Raw genomic sequence first — 24,348 nt, forward strand, 5'->3', positions numbered from 1 at the left:
TTGCATACTAGCCTGGAGAAAGCCCCACTGCATATGAATGAGTTTTACTTTTGGACAAGCACACGTGCTAGACAATTTATTAGTTAATTACTTGACTGGGGGAAATAATTGATCGATTAATTTATTTAAAGAGCTTATGTATGTACCGCTTAAATACAATAGTCTCTAAGTGGTTTACAAGAATACAATGCAAAAAGTAAAAACCAGTTATTATTTACTCCTGGATGAACTGGGTTAGGATTGCAGCCTAAGATTTCTTTACTTGGGTGGCAGTCGCATTACACTAGTCCTGCTCTCTGAACCAGTGTGGCATAGTGGTTAGATTGTCAAGCTAAGACCTTGGGGACCAGAGTTGAAATCCCTGCTCATCCATTAAGTTCACTGGATGGCCTTGGGCCAGTTACCATGTCTCAACCTAAGCCCTACCTCACAGGTTGTTGTGAGGGTAAAATGGAGAGGCGGGAAGAACTCCTTGCGCTCCTTGGAAGAAAGGTGGGATAGAAACATAATAATAATAATAATAATAATAATAATAATAATAATAATAATAATAATTCAATTCTTGAATTAAGCCAGCAAAACATTTTGCAATCAGAACTATGTTCTCAGCCATTATCCTAAATATATTCATGAAACACGCTTGAGATTGCACTGGTAGTAATACAGTGGTACCTCAGGTTACAGACGCTTCAGGTTACAGACTCTGCTAACCCAGAAATAGTACCTGAGGTTAAGAACAGATGAGAACAGAAATCACGCAGTGGCGGCGCAGCAACAGCGGGAGGCCCCATTAGCTAAAGTGGTGCTTCAGGTTAAGAACAATTTCAGGTTAAGAACGGACCTCCAGAATGAATTAAGTTCTTAACCCAAGGCATCACTGTATGTAGGAAACTCGCAATAATGGTCACAAAGTCAATAAATACTATGACCTGAAAGCACAATAAAGAACTACATACTTCCAGAGGTACGTTCTGGAGGCTCCTGCCAAGTTGCCAGTATGATAAACAGGTACTCTCTCTTGTTTTGTTCTGACTCTTCACCAATTTGTGATCCAGAAGGGTTTTTTTTTTAATTTAAGTAAGCCCACTGGGTTTGGCTTTGATGCTTTGCAGCTATGGTTATGTGTTTAATAGTTTTTGTTATATTGCAGTGCAGTTTTAGGAGCCATATTCCCACTGTGAGAGCAATGAGTTAAGCAAATACAGTGGTACCTTGGATTACATACGCATCAGGTTACATACGCTTCAGGTTACAGACTCCGCTAACCCAGAAATAGTACCTCAGGTTAAGAACTTTGCTTCAGGATGAGAACAGAAATCGTGCAGCGGCGGTGTGGCAGCAGCAGGAGGCCCCATTAGCTAAAGTGGTGCTTCAGGTTAAGAACAATTTCAGGTTAAGAACGGACCTCCAGAACGAATTAAGTACTTAACCCAAGGTACCACTGTAGTGTAAATTCCCAAGTGCCTTTTAGCTTTCATGGCTATATTTGTGATCCCATGGGAAAGAAGATCACAGGTCAAGGCAGAATCATAATAGGCTGTTGTGAAAGCTGTGGAAGACAATAACTTTCTGCCACCTTGCGGCCAGTGAACATAGTATTAGGATCCTATTTGAAAGCACTCTTGCATCTTGAGCCAGAAAGGGAAATCCACCCAAGTGAGAAGGCAGCCTACTTACTGCATATGGTAGGTATAGATGCAAACACATATATGCACTGAGGCCCTGCTGAATTGGCTGGTTTCACCTTTCGATGCACAAGGCACATGCATTTACCTTGTCTACTTATGTATAACTAGGGCTGGAGTAGGGCTTCCCTTTCCCAGAGGGCCATTTCACTTGTTATATGAGCAATATTACATGACCATTTCACATGTCACATGGGTTGAGTGTACACTCAAAAAGATCCTGTAGCCTTTCTGCAACAAGTGTACCTATATGATACATTGTTTCAAAACACCTGTTTGTGTCACTTTCAGCCTTGAAAATTTGGGATGTCTTCTTTAAAATTGTTAAAGAATCAAATGTGTATGAAGAGAACTGCTCAGCCTTTGTAACTCCTTTTTATATAAAAAAATTGAAACAGAATACTGTACTGGAGACTTGGCACAATCCCATGTATATTTTGATGCTGGGGAAGACGTAGATGTTTAATCCTGTGACAGTGTTATAGTGCTTTTATGATGTTTTGGCTTTTAACTTATTTTAGTTTTTTGTATTTATATTTTATTTTTGGTGGGGTTTTTTTGTAAAATGGGATTTCTTGAGCAGACAAGCATAGGATTGTTCTACGTATTAAGTTACTATTTTGCAAACATTTCATACTTCAGACCCAGTTCCAGTTCCCTTCTCTCATCCTACCTGAGCCCAGTGTGTATTACCAAACATAATACATTTGTGGTATAAAAAAGCTGCAGGATTTTAGTACGAAGTTATGGGAGATGCACTGATGGGGAAACAAAGCTGTGTGGGCTCTTTGCACCTATGGATGCCCTATGGCCAACCTACATGGCATCAGCAGTGCAAGTCATCATGAATGCACAGTTTTTATTTATTTAATTTTTAAAAATATGTCTGAAGCTTGGAAGAATATGTTCAAGGCCATTCAAACGGGTTCTGGTTGCCAGGGCCACCTATAAGGCAAGGTGAGGCAACACCTCAGGCAAAAGGATCCACAGGGGTGGCAGATCCTGATGTAGATCTTCACTCCTCCTTTCTTCCCTGGCAGGGAGGAGAGCACCATTTTGTGGTTCACCTTTGGTGCCAAAATGTCCTGGGTTAGCCCTGGTGGTTGGGAAAGAATTAATAAAAGCACATTGTAACTAACACACACAGACACAGACAGACAGACAGACAGACACAGACACAGACACAGACACACACACACACACACAAAATCTTTTATATACAGGTAGCCTTGCTCCGCCCCTTTTGCCAGTGTTACTCCACCCAGTTATTCCTGCACTGCAGCGGGTCGGACTAGATGACCCTCAGGGGTCCCCTTTCCAACCGTGCGACTCAGCAGCCACGTGCTCCTCCCTCCTCCAGTCTGCGCTGCCTCCGCCGGCGGAGCCCAGAAGGAGCCTCCATATGGCCTATCTCTATCGCCGTAGCGCGCTCCGGCCACGTGACCGGAGCCGCGTGGGCCCGAGCGGGGCAACGCAATTGGTTGGGCGCCGGTCCGGCGCTCACGTGGACGCGTGCTGTGCCTTCGGTGCTGCGAGAGAGCGCCGAGTGTTGCGGGGGGAGGGCGGCCCGGCGGGGAGGGAGGGAGGGAGGCAGGCAGGCGGCGGCGGCGGCAGAGGACGATGAGCGGCGGCCGGCGGAAGGAGGAGCCGACGTCGCACCCGCAGCAGCACCTGGTGGCCAACGGCGGCGGCGGCGCCTTGAAGGGCTCGCTGTGGGGCAAAGCGCTGCGGAGCGACTCCGCCTGGGAGGACAAGGTGAGGCCTAGGCCGGGCCGCGCTGCCTCGGCGACGGGGAGCCACCTGGCCTGGAGGGGCTGCGTTGGCCGGAGCCTCGGCTGTGGCGGCGACTCCCGGGGTCGTAGTGGGACCTGCTCTGCTTCCTTCCCGACGGGACTCCCGAGGTCCGCCCACCGGAGCCGAGTGCGAAGGGCGGGATCCTGACTCCCGTCCTGAGTCCTTACGCCCCCAAAGCCACGGCTGGTTACTCCCCCCATCACCACCACCTGTCATTTCAGAAATACAATTTATCCACTACTAGAATATATATATATTTTCAAGTGGCTTTCCTTGTAAATATCACTACCAGGCGGCTTATAATAAACACAGCGTGCAGAATAGTAAAAGCGGGGGGAGCCAAAGGCACCGCTCTCCCTAGTTCTAACACTTGACTGTCAGGGCTCAAAGTCCGTGGTGGTCAAACAGTTGGGCGTTGGAAATCCTTTCCTGTCAAATTTCAGATTGCTCTTATGTTATGTTGTTGACCACCCCCCTCGCCCCCACCTGCTGGAGGCAGGCTGTGGAACTGGAAATACTTGATCTGGATTCTGGCTCTGCTGTTGCCTTGAAGGAAGTCCTCTGACAAACTACTTCTTAGTCAGTGAGCTTTGACAATATATCACGCCTGGGAGCAAAACCCACTGAATTCTGTGGGATGGTCTCTTAAATAAATAGGGTTGGGCAACACATATGAAAGTGTTTTAAATTTGACAGTGAGTAGCACCAGTGGTGTTAAATTTTTATCATCCCAAAACACTACCGTTTTTCCTCCAAAAGTAGGGTGCCTGGTAGGGTCCTTTGGCTTTGGTTCTTCTGTTGTCTCCTGATGCCCGTTGAATGGCTTATCTTCCTTTTATAAAAATATCGTGGAACAGAACCAAGTACGAAATGCACATTGGCTGGTAGCGTTTGACATTTACAGTGTTGGTCTTAGTGATTCAGTTCAGGATCCTAGTACTTCATGTTAGAATATTTCCTTAATACATTAGAAGAAACTTAAGACTTATCCTTTATTAAGTGGGAAGTACAGTTATTTATTATCTCCATCTCATCTAGCCCAAAATGTATCTTCAGAGCTTCTTCTTTTTGTCCAAAGGGGCATTTTGTAAGATACATGAATTACAGATCCATATGAACTTTGATTTTTGTCTCTTCTCCACAGGATGAATTTCTAGATGTGATTTACTGGTTCCGGCAGATCATTGCTGTTATTTTGGGAGTGATCTGGGGCATTGTTCCATTGAAAGGATTTGTGGGCATAGCAATGTAAGTTTTTGTTTCTTCTTGTTTTTGTTGTTATATATTGGAAAAGTTGTCAAAAGAAATTGGAAACAGCTGAAATGACAAGATGGATAATTCTAAACCCTAGATCTGAAATTCATTTCCCATATACATTGCATTATAAATCGTTGTGAGTTGGCAACTCCCAGATTGTGAGCCTGCAATTTTTTTGCAGTGTATTTTGTGGGAAAATAGAGAATAATGTCTTTCTTTCACTGGATAGAGGGGGGAAGGGGGGGGGAGTTGGACACACATACCCAGAAATGTCTAGAGGAAAACAAGTGGGGCTTTTTTTATATGTAGTGCTTTATGCAGTCAACGTACAGTAACACTAGCAACTCAGAGACCTACATATATTTGGCACCTCTCTGTCTCAAGAGACAATGGAATATATCTCTGGGGTAAGTCAAACCACCAGAGAATCACGGTGGCTGCTGTGGCTGCAGAAACCAGTAACTCGTAACTGCTGCATCCTACATTGTTTTTGCTGCCTTAGCAGCACCAAAATGACCATTCCAGGGCACAAGCCTGGGTAGGGTGTATGGAGGTTCTGGGCTGCCCAAATGACAAGACCTCCCTCTTGGCTTCACTGTGGTCCAGAGGAAAGCAGAGCAATACATTTGGCACCAGCTGAGCTGCCGGAAGGAGGTGTACAAGATGCTATTGAACTGTCTTAGGGACTCCACTCTGAATTTCTGTACGGTTTAGCCCTTAGCCTTTACTTCTCCCAAAGATGTCTAACGGCAGGTAGACCTTAATATAGTTGCCTTGATATTTGAAATGTTTCAGTTCTGTACATGAATAGCGCCTAAAAATGTTTTTGTCTGTGAAGTTGGTTGGTAAGAATGTGCTGTATCATCTTAGCTGTGACAAAGGAATATAAAGTTAGTAAACAATATACCATTTAAAGTTCTTGAACATGTCTTAGTCATCCATTTTTGTAAACTCTGAGGTCTTTGTTGGAGTGCTGGGAGGGAGGTTGGCGATTTCAGACTAGTGCTTGTTGTGGCCTTGCTTGCAAATTCATAACCACATTTAACTTCAGGGCATTAGGGTAGAAAATGTCAGGGAAAAAAAGAAATTCAGTGTGGGGAAATTCAGTTGCTTCATCAGTTTAGCTTAGCTTGAATGCCATTGTGGTGTAATTATCGGCATACTGATCTTAAAGAACCCAAGATTTAAATCTCTGCTCAGTCATGAAGTTCATATGAGGTGACTTTGAAAAGGACCTAGAAATTTCACCTGGCAAGATTGTTGACTAGAGCTGGCTATTTGCAACATCCGACGTGATTTTTGTACTGATTTCTGGTTTGTTCCTCAGCTCAGTTCAGTATTGCCAATTATTGCCTTTATCCGATTTAGGATATTTTGCTTGTTGGGTATGCCTGCTTTCTGAGATCAGGATGAGCCCCTGTTGTTTGTGCTCTTCCACCTGAAGTTCAGTTGGTGGGAATCTTTAATATTCTTTGTTGCCAAGCCTAGATTAAGAAACACCTTATCTGGGATATTTCAATCTCCTTGCTCGGGTCAGAAAGGTTTACCTCGCCTGGGCCAGTTCACTCCAGCGGAGATCCCTCCGTGGGCCGGATTGCGCACACACGGCCTCGATTTCTGGCATCTGCATCTGCGCAGACACAATTTCCAGCACCGTGGAAGCAAGTCCCTGCGCTGCGCTGGTTTAGTGCAGCGTGTAGGGACTTGCCGAGTGGGCGGCTCAGTTCGGGGGCAGCTTGTGGGCCAGTTAAACAACCCCTGTGGGCCACTTGTGGCCCATGGGCCTTAGGTTGCCTACCCCTGTCCTTGATGTTTAAAGTCTCTGTCCCCCCACCCCTTGGAGGCCTTTGGCTTACTGGGTGTTTGACTCAGATTTTTTTTTCTTGATGCCATTTCATAGAATCATAGAACTATAGATTTGGAAGGGACACGAGGGTCACTAGTCAAAACGCCCTGTAATGCAGGAATACTGTCCACAGTCATCTGTAGGTGGGCTTCAACCACCCAGCATTTGAAACTAGCCGTCTTTTTGCAAATGGATGGAGATGTCCAGGCACCACCTTTGGTGCCTAGCATCTCCACCTGCCTGGCTGCAGTCAGGTGGTCTGCCTGGCAGTGCGGCAGCAAAAGATGCAGGTCTTTTGCTGCTGCACTACCCTGCAGACCAGCTGATTTGTGTGGCAGCGCAGCAGCACAAGATGCATCTCTTCTTCTTTTTTTGCTGCCAGGTGAATCAGGTAGCATGGCAGCATAAAATAAAACAAAATGTCTAGGCACCATATTTTATTTTAGTGCCAACAACCCAGGTCCCACATGGCTCCTATCTTTCCTATTCCAGTTTCTAACACTGAAACTACCAACCTTCTGGTTAACAGCCAGACACAGTGACCCATTGCACCACCTGAGAATTTGTTTTTATCATTTGCTGTCTTGTGTGTATATGAATGTTTTTAAAAAAAATATTAACTTTTTGGTGTTGAACCCTTCTGTTTGAGACAGAAAGGTGGCATACAATTTTTTAAATAAGATAAATATATTTTGTCAGTCTTGTAAATTTAATATTAATATTGTATATTTAATATATTAATTAGTATAAAAATATACTGTGTCCTCACAGGTAGCCCTGCCATGAAAAGGGCAGAGTAGAAGAAATGAATCTGACCAATGAACCACACACCACCAGAGGCTGTCCTGCTAATGCTCTATTGAAAGGAATAAGAGCTACATAAGAGCATAGTAGTGTTCTTCTGCATCTTCCATTAATTTCAATGCAGCTTGCACAAGAAAACACCCTGGTGGAGTGTGGCTGACACATCTGATGTCTTTACATTGTGCAAGTTGAAAGTGATGGTTTCCAATATGCTTCTTTCTCCCTTCCAGATTCTGCCTGATAAATGCTGGTGTCCTGTACCTCTATTTTAGTAGCTTCCAGCAGATAGATGAAGAAGAGTATGGTGGAACTTGGGAACTAACGAAAGAAGGGTTCATGACATCTTTTGCATTGTTTTTGGTAATCTATACTCCTTATTTGTTCACTGTTGGCCCTGAGCACATACTGTAAAACAAGTGACAGATCACCACCTAAGAAGCATAAATATATTTAACTAGATGGGAAGGAATCAGAGTGAGGGAACAAACAGTATAAATTACTTAAGAGCGCAATAATTTAAAAGGGTAACGTACAGATTATAGTACAGAGCTAATTATAAAGCTTTTTATGACCTGTATTGTTTCAGTCTTATTAAAAAGAGGAAAGCAAAATACTGAATCCAAACATCAGGTTCTTCGCTGCTGATGTCATCTTGTTTGTACTTCCTTTCAGGTTGTCTGGATAATCTTCTACACTGCCATCCATTATGATTGATGAAGTCGGCCAAATCAGTTGTATTCATAAGTTGAATAATACTTTAAGAAGCAGCCTCTGATGAACTGGGGGGAGGTAAAATAAGCCCATTTTTATACCCGTGGTCCAAGGAGATGGGACAAGCCAAATGGCTTCTAAGAAGAGAAATTGAGCCTGTCTGATTATTTAAAGAAATGTTGCTTTTGCAGAACTTTTTAAAAAGCCATCACAATGTTTTGCAAACAATACAAGACTGTTCGACCTTTCAACCTTCTCTGTGATTTTGCCTGGTACAGTGACGGCAAACTTCTGTATTCTAAAAGGGTGACCTTATTAATTAATTTGTGTCCATTATCTTGCCCTCTCTGAATGAGATCGAATCAGTTTGTGACTTGTCTTCCGTTCGCTAGACGTATGTTTTTAAAACCATAAACATCATGAGGCATTTGGTTGGAGGCGAACTCTACAGAAATGATTACAAGAGCATAGAGTTTAATGGTTGTCCTCGGCTTGTTTTAAGAATATTAAAGATCTGATCTGATAATTGATTGTATTAAGTATTAATGTCTTTAACTGGTTCATTCAGGGTTACTTAAATTTGGTTGCTTAACAGTGTTATAACCAGAATCTTCAGATTATTTCCTAAAACTTTGTCATTAATTACTTATGGAGCAAGTGCTGGATTTACCTGGCTTAATTACTGAACTTTCACAAACAGTAACCATGGTTTAGGAACACAATAATGGTTCAGTTAACAAATTAATTCAGTTCTCAGAGCCTACCTCAGAGTTCAGTGGTCTAAATGCACAAAACAATTAAGACGTATTTCAGAACTCAGTTACTTCAGGATCTTTCTAGGATTTTGAAGTTGAAACACAACACGTGGAATAATTAAAGCAGCTAAAGTCCTGTACACAAAATTAACACTTTCAGGGTGGGAGTGGATTGATCTACAATTTCAATTTTGATGTTTCTGATTATTAAATAAAGACATTAAATATAACCATGTTGGTGGCTGTACATTAGTTTAGGTCACTTACGATTTTTAACTGTAGATCTTTTCTAAAATATGCATTACAGTCTCCATGGATATATTTAGGAAGTAGTCTCTTCTAGGACCAGACCTGTCTGTTCTCATCATAATCTCAGATGAATGGGCAGAGAGAAGAGCTTTGCACTAAGACTGCCTTATGGTGACAACCTGACTTGAGTCTTAACACACTGTGGATTAATTCCTAGTTCTTCTTAGTCTTCTGTTAAGCCCTCATTTTTGCATTTTTGACTTAGCAAGGTCACTTTCAATGTACTGTCCTTAAACTGCTATTTTCTTCTTCGTTGGTTAGTTGTTAGAATTCTGCCAAAAGAAATGAAAGCCTGAAGTACTGTATGTGCTGAGAGCCATGGCAGGTGCTGCTCTTGCAGGCTTCGTTGCCAACTAACAGCCTCTGCTTATCTGGTTTGTGGATTTAATCTCTCATTCACCTCATCAACCAGAAGGAGTCACTTTTTCTCCTCAGAATTTTCATCTCTGCTGGGTTTAAAATTCCATTTCTCAATCAGCATCTGATTTTGTTTACTTACACTTTCAGTCACCTACCAAATACAGTACATCATTTTATACATGAAAGCTCTCTAATAAATGTCACATGATTAAGAAGCTGGTATGTTGCTTTTTCATTTGTACTGGCATGCTCTTATTTCAGACAATGGCTTAAATATTGAGGGCTGACTTCTCTCTTACTACTTGCTTCCTGGATTAAAAAGGATGACTAGTATTACTAGCCTATGTGATCTTAAAAATTGGTTCTCATCACGTAGTGAATGAAGTTCTCCTGTTTTCTTTGAAGTAATCTGTTGTTGTGCTATGAGTGTTTGGTCTTTTGCAGTGTGGTTTCTCATGCCTGACTCCCACAATACATTGATTTTGCATAAACATTTTGCATTGGATACATACTGCCTGTAGCAGGCACTCTCAGTACAGGTGTGATGCTGGGTTTGGAAGCATCCAGGCGATTTACAAACAGCCCTGCCACCGCTTGGCAAGCTACTTCTAAAACAGAGGTGGGGGATTTGTGGCCCTCTCTAATATTGGAGTATAACTGCAGTCATCCCTGATCGTTGTCTGTGCTGGCTGGAGATGGTAGGACTTTGAGTCCAGCATTATCTGGATAGCCACAGGTTCCTCATCTCTGCCCAAATGAAAACTTGGGGAGTTTCAGAAGCAGCCTTCAAGGCAACAAAAAGCAAAACTTCCATTTGCATATGTGAGCCTTTGTATCTACCCAAAGTCGCTCACTAGAGTATCTTGGTTTTCTGTTATAATTTACAGATCATGAGGGGATGATCATTACTCTTGCTTTATGTTATGCACTCTATGTAATTCCATTGACTTTATTTCATACTGGTTGGGCACTGAGGTTTCACAGTCAGGAAACAATAACTTGTTACTGGAAAATCGTTCTTCCATTGCCCTCAGAAATGTGGTGCCTCAGTTTCATCTGTGCTTCAGTCTACTGAAGTGGAATGACCAACTTCAGCCCAGACTTTTGAAGACATCTATCTATGATAGGTACAGAGTCAGCTTGATGTGGATTTTACTCATTGGTGTGCTAAGAACACGATCCTTGATGCTGTGCCTGATTATTATTTTTCCAAATCAATGCCTGTTAATACAAATATGAACAGGAGACCAAACCAGCAACCATTTCTAAAGTGTTTGAGACCAAGAACACTGAAGATAACACTTAATGGCTTAGCATTTTATCCAAATGCATCCATGCTTTGTTTTAACTAGGATTTGTTGAACAAGTTAGGATAGGCTCACCTGGTGGTATGCTTCATCTGATATTGGTTTGCCCTCCCTGCACATACCTTGCTAATACCCTGAACATCTTTCCATTGGGCAGTTCCAGAAGCATAACAGGGAACACACAGCCTCTGTCTGAACACACACCCTGAGCCAAGCACAGTATCAAAACATTCTTCCACCTGTCACACACACACCCCACAGAAGTTTGTTGCCATTATTTATTAAGCCTTTCCTTCCAACCCTCTGAAACAAAATATCTTGCTGCAAACTTCAGACTGCAACCTTAATCAGCTGTTAATAAAATTTGTTCAGAATATGTGAAGGTTTCTCTTTCAGATAGGTTAACCATCCTGTAGCAGCTTTAAGGGAAATCTCATACCCCTATCTTCAGTAATCACTATATCCTAGCTTCCAGCCACATATCCCAAGGGAGATTGCTTCCAGTTCTATTCCCACTGAGCAAATCCATCTTTGTCTTGGAAAAGAACATGGCTATGTAAAATAAACTCTTACCAGCTGACAAGTTTGTCAAACCATCCTCTCTAGCACAGCTGAACACTTGAAGCTATCACCCACCTTTCTGAGGACCAATCCTTGACTCTCACCTCTCCCACTCTTCCCACACTACCAGTCCAACTCATTCACTAAAAATCTAAATTTTTCTTCACTCAGAAAAGTTATGGTTGGCAGGAATTACAGGTGAAAGCAAAAGCTCTCTAAAAGTGGCTTGTAGGGCTGTGTGGGAAGTTATGTGTTTTCATTTCATTATGTTATTTATAAACCACCCTTACAGTCATAGAGCCAAGACAACACCATACAAAAAGAATATTTAAAAACAACATTTATATAAAAACTACAAAACAATAAGAGCTAAAACAGCAGGATCTAAATGAAGTCATACGCAGGGTGCTGGACAGGAAAGGTCTCAGGGTGGGAGATGGGTAATTGTTGCAAATGAACTGACCTTGGGCAACTCTAGATTGTCAGTATTTTGCAGGTGGGATCCAAGCAATTAAGGTGCACTACCGTAGCTGTCAGGAAGGTGGTGAGAAAATGCATTGTAAAGTGTAGAATGAGTGAACAATTAACAAGAAGATGTATAAACACCCCACAAATAAAATGAGATGAATGCCAGTTGTCCTCTAACCTCCCCACAAAGAAATTGGAATAAAAGCTCAATAAAGAATATAATCTAACCTCCATGTAAGCTTTATAGATGCAAATCAGGATGAATGTTCAACAAATAAATTGTATGTATGAGTAAGAGCTCATTTTCAGTGTCTGATGAAAGCAGCTTCAGAAGCCTTCAGTGAACAAGGCTGATGCCCACCTGACGCACAGGTACAGCATCCTCAAGGTAGGTTGGGATGTTCCTTCAGGAAAATATCTCTTCTCACTTTGCAGGTGTTGTAGAGATGAAACACACCACAATCACTTGGGCAGTCTTCCTTGGCATCTTGCAAAGCGGAGAGGGATTTCCACCTTTACACCAGTGTGTAAGCCGGAAGATAATTCCAGAAAATGATTGTCCAGAAAATACGACTTTGAAAGCAATGGCTTGCTATAACACAGACCAATGCTGTTATGTTAGAGGTGGGGTTTATTAGAAGCCTATAACCTGGCAGTTCCAGCATTCATGCTTCTGTCTCCCAATAGAAAGATGGTGGTCCTTGTGAGCTTTTGAATTCTCTCTCCAAGATCTGGCTCAGAGGGAGCTCAGTTTCTGAACCAATACTTGTAAGAAGCGTGCTGTGGCTTTTGGTACATAAATGTGTAAGCATCGCAGAAAAATCTTCTTGAAAAAGCATCCATCTGCTTGGTGTCCACAGTAGCAAATTCCTCGGGTGTCATAGCCAGATAGTCTCCAACCTGAGGGCAGGCCTTGACCACAGGAATGTTAGTTCCTTTCTCATTTTCTAAAGAAAAACAGGGACAGTTTAAAAAGAGTCAGCTAAAGATTATTATTATTAGTTTTCAGTAGAGATTGTATTGTGTTACAAAACAAAGAAAGAAACATGGAAAAGTACATATAGCATCTGCATTTTTTATTTATAGAATCATACCAGGAAATAGCAGAAGAGAGCTGAAGAGTCCTTGTGACACACGAGGAGACCCTCCCCAGAGCCCCCAAGAGACGTCGGTGAGGACAGAGGGAGCCCTAAAGAGACTGGAGGCACAGCAGGGCTTTGTTTAGGTTGCTCAGCCTCCTCACCTAGCAGCTGACGCCTGGGGTAGCGCAGCTGCTGCATGTTGCTGCTGCTTTTCTGTGCCTCCTCCAGCTGGCCCCAGAACTTCAACTCTAGTTGGAGAGAGAGTTGTGTGTGGAGAGAGAGCTGGAGAGCAGGCGGGAAATGGGCATTTAGAGCCTTTTTAGAGGGTGCCCCCCACTTTACGCAATTTCACTTAGGCTCACGGGGCCCCCAAAATGTGACCTCTGTGTAAGTGGTGGGGGTGGATGCCTGTAGTTAAGCATCGTGTGAGCTTGTGAAGAGCAAGACAATAATCATGGCAACCATGTTGCCAGAATTCAGCAGTGCTGAAGAAAGCTATGTCCAAGTGAAAATAGCGAGGAAGTAAGAACTAATGGGAAAGGGAGAGAAAACCTTGGAAACACGTGTTGAAGCTGGCGGAGCTCTGGTTTTTAGAATAAACCCCACAAATAAGGCTCAAGATCCTTGCTTACGCAGTGTGCCAGCCATGCTGTCGAAGAAAAGCCAGGAGTGTCTCAATGGGCCGTATTTAACAAAAGCCACGTAATGGCTGCTTTCTATGCAAAGGACAGCGAAGAGATCCAAGGTGTGCTGCTTTGTGGGAAGGCTGTTGGGTCCTAGTCCTTTGTAAGGATGCTTCGGTCCAATTCGATGAGATGGTGGCTGGATGAAAGAAACAGATGAATGCTAGTCAGAACTCGACACTGTTTTTCGGGCTTTTCCGCATCTTAAAGTGGTAATTATAATGTTCTGTTTCCTTGTGCTAATCCTGGGTGTCACACTTTGACTGTGTCACCCTTCAGTGCAGTCCAGCAATGTAGGCTTGATCTTTGCAAACCTGTTGAACTACAGCAGGAGGCCACCACCTGTATTTTCCAGACACAATTGAAGACATTTTTGTTTTGGCAGGCTTCTCCAACTGCATGAAAAGACATCGCTGCTTCAGGTGTTCACTTTGTATTGCTTTGAAACCTATTTTCAGGTTTCTTTGTACTGTTTTAAAAAACCATTTTAGCCATGTCTATGTAAATAGCCTTGAGACATAAAAACGTAAAAGGCAAATTTGTAAATGAATTAATAATAATAAACCCCTAGCTGACAGCCTGGTACAGACTGTGCCATTTGCGTAGCTGGTTTTTCACTATAACTGGAAATCTTGGCCAAGAAATTGCCTGAGGTACCTGGAATGTTTATTGTGCAAAGAGGATTCTGGGAGGCTAACCAGTTGGGACATACTTTTGGGTTTCCCAATAGGGAGAATGTGTTATTTCCTAGAATACAAGTTATCATGTTATGGAGGAGGAAGGAGAATATGCAGGTTACAGAGTTCTGAAGGAAGGTCCTTGAGGTAAATTTATGAACTTTTTCAGGGAGGGTGTTGTGCCTTTTTCAGCTGCACAACCAGCAGAAATCTAGCAGAGAAAACTATGCACATCTCTACCTACAGGGAGAATGTTGTTTGTTGAAATTGTGCCAAAGCTGGCAAACCTAATTTTTGCATGCTTGCCTGGTGGGTGGGTAACTCCACATGTAAGTGTGCAAGAAGCTGTAGCAATAAATCCCTGAAGATGAAGGCAGAGGCTCACAGTTACTAAGCGGTACTGGCGAAGCTAGAAGCGAAAGTAAGAGATCAATATGATGGACAATTTATGGAAGAGTAGAAGCCTTTTTTGGGTTATTTGAAAAAATGTGATGACCAAATGAAATTGTGAGCAGGATTTGAAATTTGAGCAACAGGAAGAAAATGATAATATATGAAATAGAGGACTATGTATTAGTCGAAATGTGTGATATTACGCAGTAGGTGAAAGGGGTGGGTGTAAAAAAGCATGGAATGAAAGGTGGTAAATCAAATTGTAACAGAAATGTGTATCAGATTTGAAATTAATTGGTTAAAGTTATGAAAATTTAATAAAAAACCTAAGGACAAAGGCTCATTGTTCACATGGATCATTTGGCTACCTGCTAGCAACTCTTGCCAATGTCATTACAGAACCCTCCCACTGACCTATCATGAAATAATCATTCATTGCTCCTTTGTACCTTAGAAAGGTTCTCAAACAGTTTAATGAGTTTAGGATGCAGGAGGGAATCCAGTTGGCACCGTGAGCATCCGTGGGCTGCCTCTCCTCCGCAAACACAACACACCCGTGGAGCTACAATCATAGAAAAAGAACCCAGGTTTGTTACAGTAGTCTTCAATCGGTTTTTAGTAACATCAAAACCAACCAGTATCAAATCTTTGATTTACCTTGCTCCACCATATCTGTGAGGTCAAGCTCGAGAGAGGGATACACTGATGAAAACTTCTTATAGCTCTTCCCAAACCTAGGCATCTGTAAGATGAGGCATGAAGGAATCTGGAAGAAACGGACATTTTTGAAGAGTGTTTGTATGTGTTCTGCTGTAAGTTGGCTCAAGACGGAGTGGTCCAAATAGAATTGCTCCTGAATAGATCGTTCTTGGTTGTTGTACCAAGACTCCAATATTCTAACCTTGAAATATACACAGTGCTACCTAAAGCCAGTTGCATACCTCATCCAGCTTTAAGCCATATGAGAGCAGGGATTTTTCCAGTAGCTGCTGCACAGTGGGCACTTTGATTGTAGCATCTTTCTCTGCAAGGATCTGGTAGCAATTATATTCTAGCACTTCATTGTTTGACCTAAATTTTCAGGGGGGGAGAAGTTTTGAAGCTCAGTTGTTTAAAAGCATATTATGTACGTGTAGATGTATACCAATGTTAACCCACTATCACAAGTGCACTGTCTAGTAAAAGTCTGTACAAAAGTGGCATGGAGGATGAATCACTTGCTCTAAGGCCAGCAAAACCACACACATTTGTCAGCACCAAGATCTACTGCAGGAATATATTCATTGCATTACAAGAGAGAGCAACAAATACTACAGTACCTCTTGAGGCTTAACTGTGGAGGTGGCTGTGTGCAACCCATAGCTTTTTTTCTCCAGTGTTTGCCTGGAGGCAAAGAATCTGGGTCAAGCCATACCTTCCCAATCAAAACAGCACATGTAGCTGTGTATGGCTTGACTACTACCACCATGTTTTTTAAAAATGTCATTATTGGGGTATAATATTGACCAGGCCGTTGTTTTCTTGCTTTCAAGTTGTTTTCCCTGCCCTCTCATTTTCAGCCAATTTATAGAAGCTGTACCTCTTAGGCAAATTAACAGCTTTTGTGTTGGGCTCCTTCCTACTGAAAAACTTCACCTCCCAACCTATCTCAACTCTATGCCGTCTGTCCTCATCCATGTGACACAGCTAGGCTCCCACCCACACCCAGTGCTGCAATGAAATGGGCTCCAATCCCAGGCCTTGCCTAGTCACCAGATTTTATGAATCCAAGAGTTGGCATCCCTAGTCACATGGTAGATATACTGCCCTGGTGACTGGCCCTCAGAGCCAAGATAAAAAAAAAGATCCACAGATCAAAGCCATACCTGATTTTGAGCAAGGGTTCTACAGCCAAGACCTCTCTGAGAAGGACATTCAGAAACTCCTCTGGATCTGTCAACAGGAGTCTCCATTAGGATAGCAAAAGGCCTGCAGCAATGTGCAGAACTATACTCCTAGTTTGCACCCTCTTCATTTGTGGACATATTCCAGATACTTCAAAGTGTCTGAGTGTATTTTTTAGGGGAGGAGGGAACCAAGCAGTGGCAAAGTGACCTCCCCGTGTCCCCAAAGGTGCATTGAATGGACTATGATGACATTGTCCCTTACCTTTCTCTTCTGTAACAAAGCTGTCACATCGCAGCGACCTCCTCAAGTTCATCACATTCTCAGCTCCCACATAGCCATGCCTGGGAAAGATCAATACTTGCATGAGATATGTGCTCGCCTGCTTACAATGAATGTTCATTAATGGGCAACCCAGATCATCTAGGAATGATGGTTGCACCTGCCTGCTCACAATTTTGTCTTTAGCCAGAGAAAGAAATGTGTGCCTGGGAAAAAAACAGCCCCAGGGAGCTGCAAGGGAATGCAGCTGCTTTGGCAGAAACTGATGCTGTTTCAAGGTTAATCCTGCTGTGTCTTGTCCATGTTCAATGTGTATAATTACATTTAAAAAAAAAAAGCTAAACATGTTGTTTAGTCTTTGACCAACTACAACACAAAACAGCCTGCATTCTCTCCATGAAACTGACCTTGTAATAGACAGCCCTGCAAATTCCTATCACTTGGGGGAAGTGGAAAGTATAAAGGGAAAATACTAGATGAGCCATTAAACATCAGCTCATGCCTTCCTGAAAAGCCGGTTCATTCAATGGTGCAAAGAAGATCCTTAAAATCTGCACCTGGAAGCAGATGTGCTGGTGTTTGCATGAGAACAAGGATATTTCCTTCAAGGGCTACCTGAAAAAATTAAGGTTATAGCTCTATTTTCTCTTGACAGTAATGTGTTTTATGAATTCCATGAAATGTATATAATGCAGTGAAATGCACGACTTCACTAGAAAGCATGGGTGGGGAACATGTGGCTGTCCAGATGTTGCCTGGTGCTGGTGGAAGCTGCAATTCATCATAGCTGTTGGTCAGGGGTGAGAGGAGTGATACTGGCAGCAACATCTAAAGATGGGGTGGTGCATCCTGTTTCACGGCTTGAGGGGAAATGGGAAGTGCTGCCCCACTCAGCTGCTGCTATTACGCTGCACCCCTCACCTAGGTTGTGCCTCTGTGGTGCAAAGCAGCAGCAGCAAGTTCTGGTGAGATGTCACCAGAAGTCAGCATTGATGCCAGTGCTACTTCTCCAGCAGCGCTGGGGCAAGTGGGCATGCTGCTACAATGTCAGTTTAGCCTGATTCATTTCCCAACCCCCTGCTCTGTACTAATTAACACAAGCCAGCAATTTGCTCTTTGAGAAGCTGTCATAATCACACCAATAATTACTTCTGTGGACATTTTGATCAGTTCTTTCAACCACTCTGCATACTAATTTTCACTGGCCAGGGGAAGGAGTTCTTGCTCTTTGTGCATTTCTTAAAATAAATAAGGCGGCAGTGGGGAACCTCTGGCCTGTGGGCTAAATCAGGCCTGGCATAGGTTCCAGTTTGGCCCAGAAGGCCATTGCCCCCAAAGGTAACAGGTGACATCAGGTGTGGGGCACGTAGAGACACGGCTGCAAAGAAACCGCTGGGGGCCTTTAGGTACACTCACAATTGTTACTTGACAAGTGAGGCTTGCTGCAGTGCCAACTGGCTTATCAGTGGTGACAGCCAGCCCAAATAGGATCTCCAGCACTAGAGAGATCCTTGAAATGCTATCGTGTAATCAACATGGTCCATGGGAGTGGGGAGAACAGGATCTGGCCCCACTAGCTGTCCCCTACCTCTACAGTATGGTATTTTCTATTATTGACCTGCTTAATTAGGCAGGATGAAAAGTCCAGTCCAAAGTTCCCTTATTCTTATAATAAATTACAGTCCATCACTGAGCACATGAATACCACAGATAGAGTACAAGCACTTTGAACATGCAATGGAACTCACTGTCTCAAAGGCTGCACAATCTGCTGCCTCAAGATTTGCTGCACTGTTGCATCGCGCACGTCAGATGAATAGAGGATGTCATCCAAGGCAGAGGAGAAGCTGAATAAACTGCAAAGAAATGTGCACATAAAACACACGAACTGAAATAGAAAGGGAGGTCATCACCCTTGTGCAAAATGGGTACCATGGCCTGCTACTTCCTAGTGTAGCTGCTGATGGAACTGGCCCTCCAAGGGCTGGGTACCATTTTGGCTTCGTCTAGTAGTCAATGTGCAGCATCTCATCATATGCTGCTAAACTACAGCTTCCATCAGCTCCATCAGGCATGGTCAGTGATGATGATGATGGAAACTGCAATCCTAAAAAAAAACCATGTTGGATCAGGCCAATGGGTCATCTAGTCCAACATTCTGTTCTCCAGTGTGCCATCATGGGAAGCATGAAAGCAGGACATGAGCGCAACAGCACTCCCCCCCCCCCCGGCCATTCCCAGCAACTGGCATTCAGAGGCATACAGCTTCCAAATGTGGAGTCCATCTGTAGGGCCCACGTTGGCTATTCCTGGTCTATTTTGCAGGAAGGACAGGACCATGAAGATTCCAAAAAACCAAAGCACTATGATCAGAAAAAGGCAGCAAAATAAAGGGGAGAAGGGTTTGCTGAATGCATTGCTGAATGCAGGAGGCAGTGTGGAATGATGGAGAGACCACAGAGCTGGACCCCAACAAGAGCCAACACTGAACAAACCTGTAGAGGGTAGTGTCTAGGTAGCAGGAGTTGCAATGCCCCTGGATGCCCTTCATGATACCTTCCATCTTCTGCAGGACGTCATGTTCCCATGCTGCCTCAGCATCATCCTCTGCCAAGTGCTCCATTATGTAACTGCCCACTAGAAGAACAGTTGGGGTATGGTAAATGATGGTCCTGTTATTAACCCTACCTTCACCACGAGAGCCAAAATACCTAAAGCAAGACATATGGGGAACACACGGCTCTCCAGATGTTGCTGCTGAACTCCAATTCCCCTCAGCCCCAGCCAGCATGATCAACGGTCAGGGATGACAGTAGTTGTAGTCCCACAACTACAACATGGAGTAGGGCTGCCATATGTCCAGATTTTCCTTGACATCCAGGGGGGCAATTTGTCCTGGATCTTTGGCAAGTAAACTAAAAAAAGCTCAACAACTTTTGGGGTGTCTTGGTTTTTACTTTTCAAAATATGGCAATCTTAACATTGAGGGCCTGCAGACCCCCAGGGAAACCTGAAAAGGGATTGCAAGAGGGACAGTCTGAACATTCTTACTCTCCTCCCTGTGATCAGAATTTCAGATCCCTGAGGACTATAAGGCCCCTCCCATGGATGCAAGACTATGATGCCTTGAAATACTGCCCTGGGTTTTATGCCCAACTGCCAAGCATTCCAAGCAATTGCCTGGGGTGGCTGGATTTTGAGTTGCATCCCAGCACTCTCTGTGGCACTGGAAGAGATCTTGTGAAGTCCCTTTCAGATCACATGGTATTGCTGCTTGCTCTTGCCCTGTAAGTTTGGGAAAGAAAATTTGCAGTGGGTCTGCCCTAATGACAGAAAGTGGCAGGAGGGCAGCAGGAGGTCAGGGGAACTTCAGTAGTTGTATTTATTTTTAACAGCAACTAGCTAGGACTCACTGCCCAGGCAAGACTAAGGTTCCAGCTCCTTCCCACTGAGTTATGTTGGGAGCCACACCCAGAGAGGGGAAGGGCACTTCTATTACCTAACAGGCATGTCTCTTACAGGTGCACAAACACACTACCAGCCACACCAAGATCGCAAAGCACAAAGCAGAACTCATTTGTTTGTGATCTTCCCGGATATCACAAGAACTAAGAAATTAGGGGACAATGATCTCAAAACCATGGATCTCTTTAATAAGAAATATTGTTCAAACAAACTGGAAATTTTAGGGGGCTGAGGTCTCTGAGGTCTTGCAACTTCATCACCTACTCTTACCTTTCTTAAGGGATCTCTGGCCAATCTCTTTGCACCAAACGGGATTGGTAATGCTGGAGCTAACAGCGACAATCTTGCTTGCATCGATTTTCAGCCTGGAGGAGCTGTTACCGAGGGCAATAATTCCTGGATCCTGGTTTAAGAAGCAAAGAAAATAATAATCGGTGTTGAGAATACTGCTTTTTTGAAGCAATAATCCATACCAAGGATGGGGAAACTGTATCAGTTGGACTACATCTCCCATCATTCTTGATCACTGGCCATGCTGATGGGAGCTATCACATCCCTGATCTATATTTCCCCTCCCAAACTTATTGCTGCAATGGCAGTACCAGTTTATTTTAGGGACAATTCCATTTGCTGAAGGTAGTGCCTTATGCATTTAAGAATGGTCATATAGGGGGTATCATAAAGTATATATTTAAGGATAGGTGATAAAGAGTAAGGGATGCAAAGATGCATAGACAAAGAGGCTACAGTAAAGGATTAGGGGATTCAGAGAAGGACCTGTGATGAAAAATGGGGAATTTGAAGGCTTTGCTCCACAGCAACTAAAAGCTTCGCCATTAACAGGAGCAGAACAGTACCAGAATACTCTGAAGTTAAACCCTGCTATGGCCTCACCAGCAACTCCACCTCAATGAGGACCATCCTCAGCTCTCCACTGCCTGGTTTCCTGCGCCGTTCCCAGAAGCCCCTCACAATACCAACAGTCGCCACTCTGCCATATCTTAGTTGCAGCACATCGTGGATCCTCAGGCAGCAAATGGAAGAGAAGAGCTGTTCATTGCAGAACAGGCTATGCCTCTTTTGTGGGCTCTCAATGGTGAGCAACAGGGCAGCCTGGTGTCGGCTGAGAGGTCTTATGTGGCTGCTCATCAGGGCTATGACAGGCCTGGACTTCATGTCAACTATACGACCTTTGCTGTGCTTGCCCTCCACAAAGCATCCTATGGACCCCAAGGGGATCTTCTTCCTGCCGGCACAGATCTCTCGAGTTACAATGAAGGCCTCTTTCTTCTCTGGAGCAAAATCCATGGCAGCAAATACAACCTGTAAACATGAAAAAAAAAAACAGGATAGGAGATGATTGCCTTAGAGGCTTGCAAGAGACAAACTCAGGTTATAAATGGTTGGTGGGGTTTTATAGTGTGACCAGGGCTGTTGCTCAACTGAAGAAATTCATGTTCATTAATTATAGTTGCAGACTAATTGACTTCTTGTATATAAATAAAAGCAGTAGTTTGGAAACCGAATGAATACTTCCACTATTTTTAAATCATGCAAGTGTGTTGCAAGTTTTAGATCCATTTTTTATTGTGTGGGACAAAAGAGGACTCTTTTAAGAAATCACTTTTTATCTAGTTTTTTATATTAAAATTATATTTTTAAATAATCTGCTGCCCAGTTAATTTAGAATATAATTTTAATTTATCAAAAATGTTTTAATCAGCTACAATAATTTATATATAAGGTTTCTTACCTGCCCTTTACAATCCTAGGTGAGTTCCAATAATACAATATACAGCTATAAAAACATGTAGGACAGTTGCAATTGTTTAAAATGAGTAACACAAACTATTCTTACCAAAATAGAACAATATAATTTCAGCAAAATAGATGGGTCCTCCAAAACAAAATACCTTAATTGTCAAAGGCTATTTCTACTTAGATTTAAGTTCCATTGGGTTCACTGGGCTTTACTCCCAGGTAAGTAGGTATTCTTAGGAATGCAGCTTTAGTCAATTAAGCAATGCAGTTGTACATATTATAATGACCTGGCATTTCTATAGCACATTTCCTATGCGCTCAAACATCATATACAATATTTCAGTAGCCCAGGGATAGAGCGCCTGCGTTGTCCTAAAGATGTTGTTGGACCACAACTCTGACCAGTGCAGGCAATGGGTCAGGAATGATGGGTGTTTTAGTCCAAGCAAACTGGAGGTTCTCAGGCTCCTCACCCCTACAATAATCTGTAAATTTGACCAATATCTTCTCCGTATTGACAAATGGGAAACAGAAACAACAGTTGATTGCCTGCTGAGCTTTAGTTTTGAACTGCAGGATTTCAGCTCAGATTTCTGTCCAGGGACAGCTGCTTCTCTAAGATCAAAAACGTGATGGTTGACATGATGCACTTCTTTTTCTACAATGCAGCCCATGAGAGCTCACTCACCTCCCATCACCGCCACCTCCCAGCTGCACATATTAGAGGCAGTGTGCTCAATGAACAGAATGAACAATAAGAAAGCCCCTATTCATGTTCTTTTTCTCTTTCTCAGGGACCTTAAGGCTATGTTAGTGACCCTCTCTGCCCCAGCTCAATCAATCAATGCACCCTTAGCTCAGAAGTGCTATACACCTGCGTTTTTACAGCCTTCTGTAAAGCTAACTTTACCCACAAAACTTTTGCCAGATGTAAGTTAATAGTTTTAAATCTGCTATTTCCTAATTTTTGAACTCATCACATGGTAAGATGGGAGATATCATTATATTATTTATATAATTGCAGAAAGGGGGAATTGTACACTTGGAAAAAAAATCCACATGCTGAATGTGGAAAACTGCATACCCTCCAACATTTTTCTGATGGAAATAGGGACGTCCCATTCCATAATAATCATTTTACTATTTAAACCCCACACATCTTACTGGGGAGCCCCAGTCACTCTGAGCAGCTTCCAACATAATAAAACATTCAACATTAAAAAAAACCTTCCCTATACAGGATTGCCTTCAGAAAGCTTGAGGGTCGGATAACTCCATACCATCCAACATTTCTCCAATGAAAATAGGGACATCCTAAGGAAAAGCGGGACATTCCGGGATCAAATCAGAAACCGGGATGGTTTCTCTAAATCAGTGATGTCCCTGGAAAATAGGGACACTTGGGGGGAGGCTGAAAGTGTGCTTCAGGTTCCCCCTTTCTGAAATAACTGAAATGAAGATCACCATTGGGTTTGAATGGCATAGTAAAACAATGCATTTATTTCAGTGTATCCAATGTTTCGCCGAAGAATTGATCCTTTTGAATTATGGTGCTGGAGGAGACACTTAAGGAAATCAGCCCTGAGTGCTGACTGGAAGGATAGATCGTGAAGCTGAGTCTCCAATACTTTGGCCACCTCATGAGAAGAGAAGACTCCCTGGAAAAGACCCTGATGTTGGGAAAGATTGAGGGCACAAGGAGAAGGGGATGACAGAGGACGAGATGATTGGATAGTGTTCTCAAAGCTACCAGCATGTGTTTGACCAAACTGCGGGAGGGAGTGGAAGACAGAAGTGCCTGGTGTGCTCTGGTCCATGGGGTCACAAAGAGTCGGACACGACTAAACGACTAAACAACAACAATCCAATGTTTAGAGGGGGAAAGATTTTTGTCTGACATTTTGAATGCAAACTTTCATTTACACATTATAGAAAATACTGGCTGGATGTTATTTCCTCATACCTGGCTCTCCAGCTTTTGTTATATCCAAATCAACCTAAAGACAAAGTCATGAAAGTGGAAAGTTACCAATTTACTAGCTTCATTATTTTTTATTTGTTGTATACAAAGTCTGTCAGTCGCTTTTACATCTAGCCCTACAACACAGTTTTGCTTACCTGACCTTGGAAGGGATCTGATTCCTGGCTTGTCAGTCACTGCAAAGAGCCGGCTTTGCTCTTTTTATAAATAGCAGCAAGGGTGTGTCCTGCTTCTTCTGTAGCAATACAGTACAGCCTCCAGGGTGGATTTTAAGACACAGAAC

At 43.1% G+C, this 24,348-nt stretch overlaps 2 protein-coding genes across 3 annotated transcripts; one reads left to right on the top strand and one right to left on the bottom strand.

Annotated features, from left to right (window-relative positions):
* The first annotated feature begins 3,221 nt into the window (after positions 1-3,221).
* On the top strand, positions 3,222-9,736 carry RAB5IF (RAB5 interacting factor). The gene is made up of 4 exons (XM_083746388.1): positions 3,222-3,440; positions 4,624-4,727; positions 7,617-7,746; positions 8,059-9,736. The coding sequence occupies exons 1-4, from the start codon at positions 3,306-3,308 to the stop codon at positions 8,098-8,100; spliced, it is 411 nt and encodes a 136-aa protein (XP_083602514.1). The 5' UTR covers positions 3,222-3,305; the 3' UTR covers positions 8,101-9,736.
* A 1,978-nt stretch (positions 9,737-11,714) lies between these two features.
* Positions 11,715-24,303, bottom strand: LOC310847930 (ubiquitin carboxyl-terminal hydrolase CYLD-like). Of its 2 annotated transcripts, none has more exons than XM_083746255.1 (12): positions 24,203-24,303; positions 21,218-21,646; positions 20,594-20,726; positions 19,354-19,495; positions 18,607-18,714; positions 16,841-16,920; positions 16,558-16,624; positions 15,634-15,763; positions 15,350-15,458; positions 15,142-15,254; positions 13,572-13,761; positions 11,715-12,804 (listed from the first exon to the last, which is right to left on the bottom strand). In XM_083746255.1, the coding sequence occupies exons 2-12, from the start codon at positions 21,629-21,631 to the stop codon at positions 12,605-12,607; spliced, it is 1,686 nt and encodes a 561-aa protein (XP_083602381.1). In that variant the 5' UTR covers positions 21,632-21,646; positions 24,203-24,303; the 3' UTR covers positions 11,715-12,604. The 2 variants fall into 2 exon arrangements, with proteins under 2 accessions (XP_083602381.1, XP_083602382.1); XM_083746256.1 differs by having other exon boundaries at positions 24,208-24,258.
* Positions 24,304-24,348: the final 45 nt, after the last annotated feature.

The sequence above is a fragment of the Podarcis gaigeae genome (assembly GCF_964106915.1).
Source record: "Podarcis gaigeae genome assembly, chromosome: 6".
In the NCBI taxonomy this organism is placed as follows: Eukaryota; Metazoa; Chordata; class Lepidosauria; order Squamata; family Lacertidae; genus Podarcis; species Podarcis gaigeae.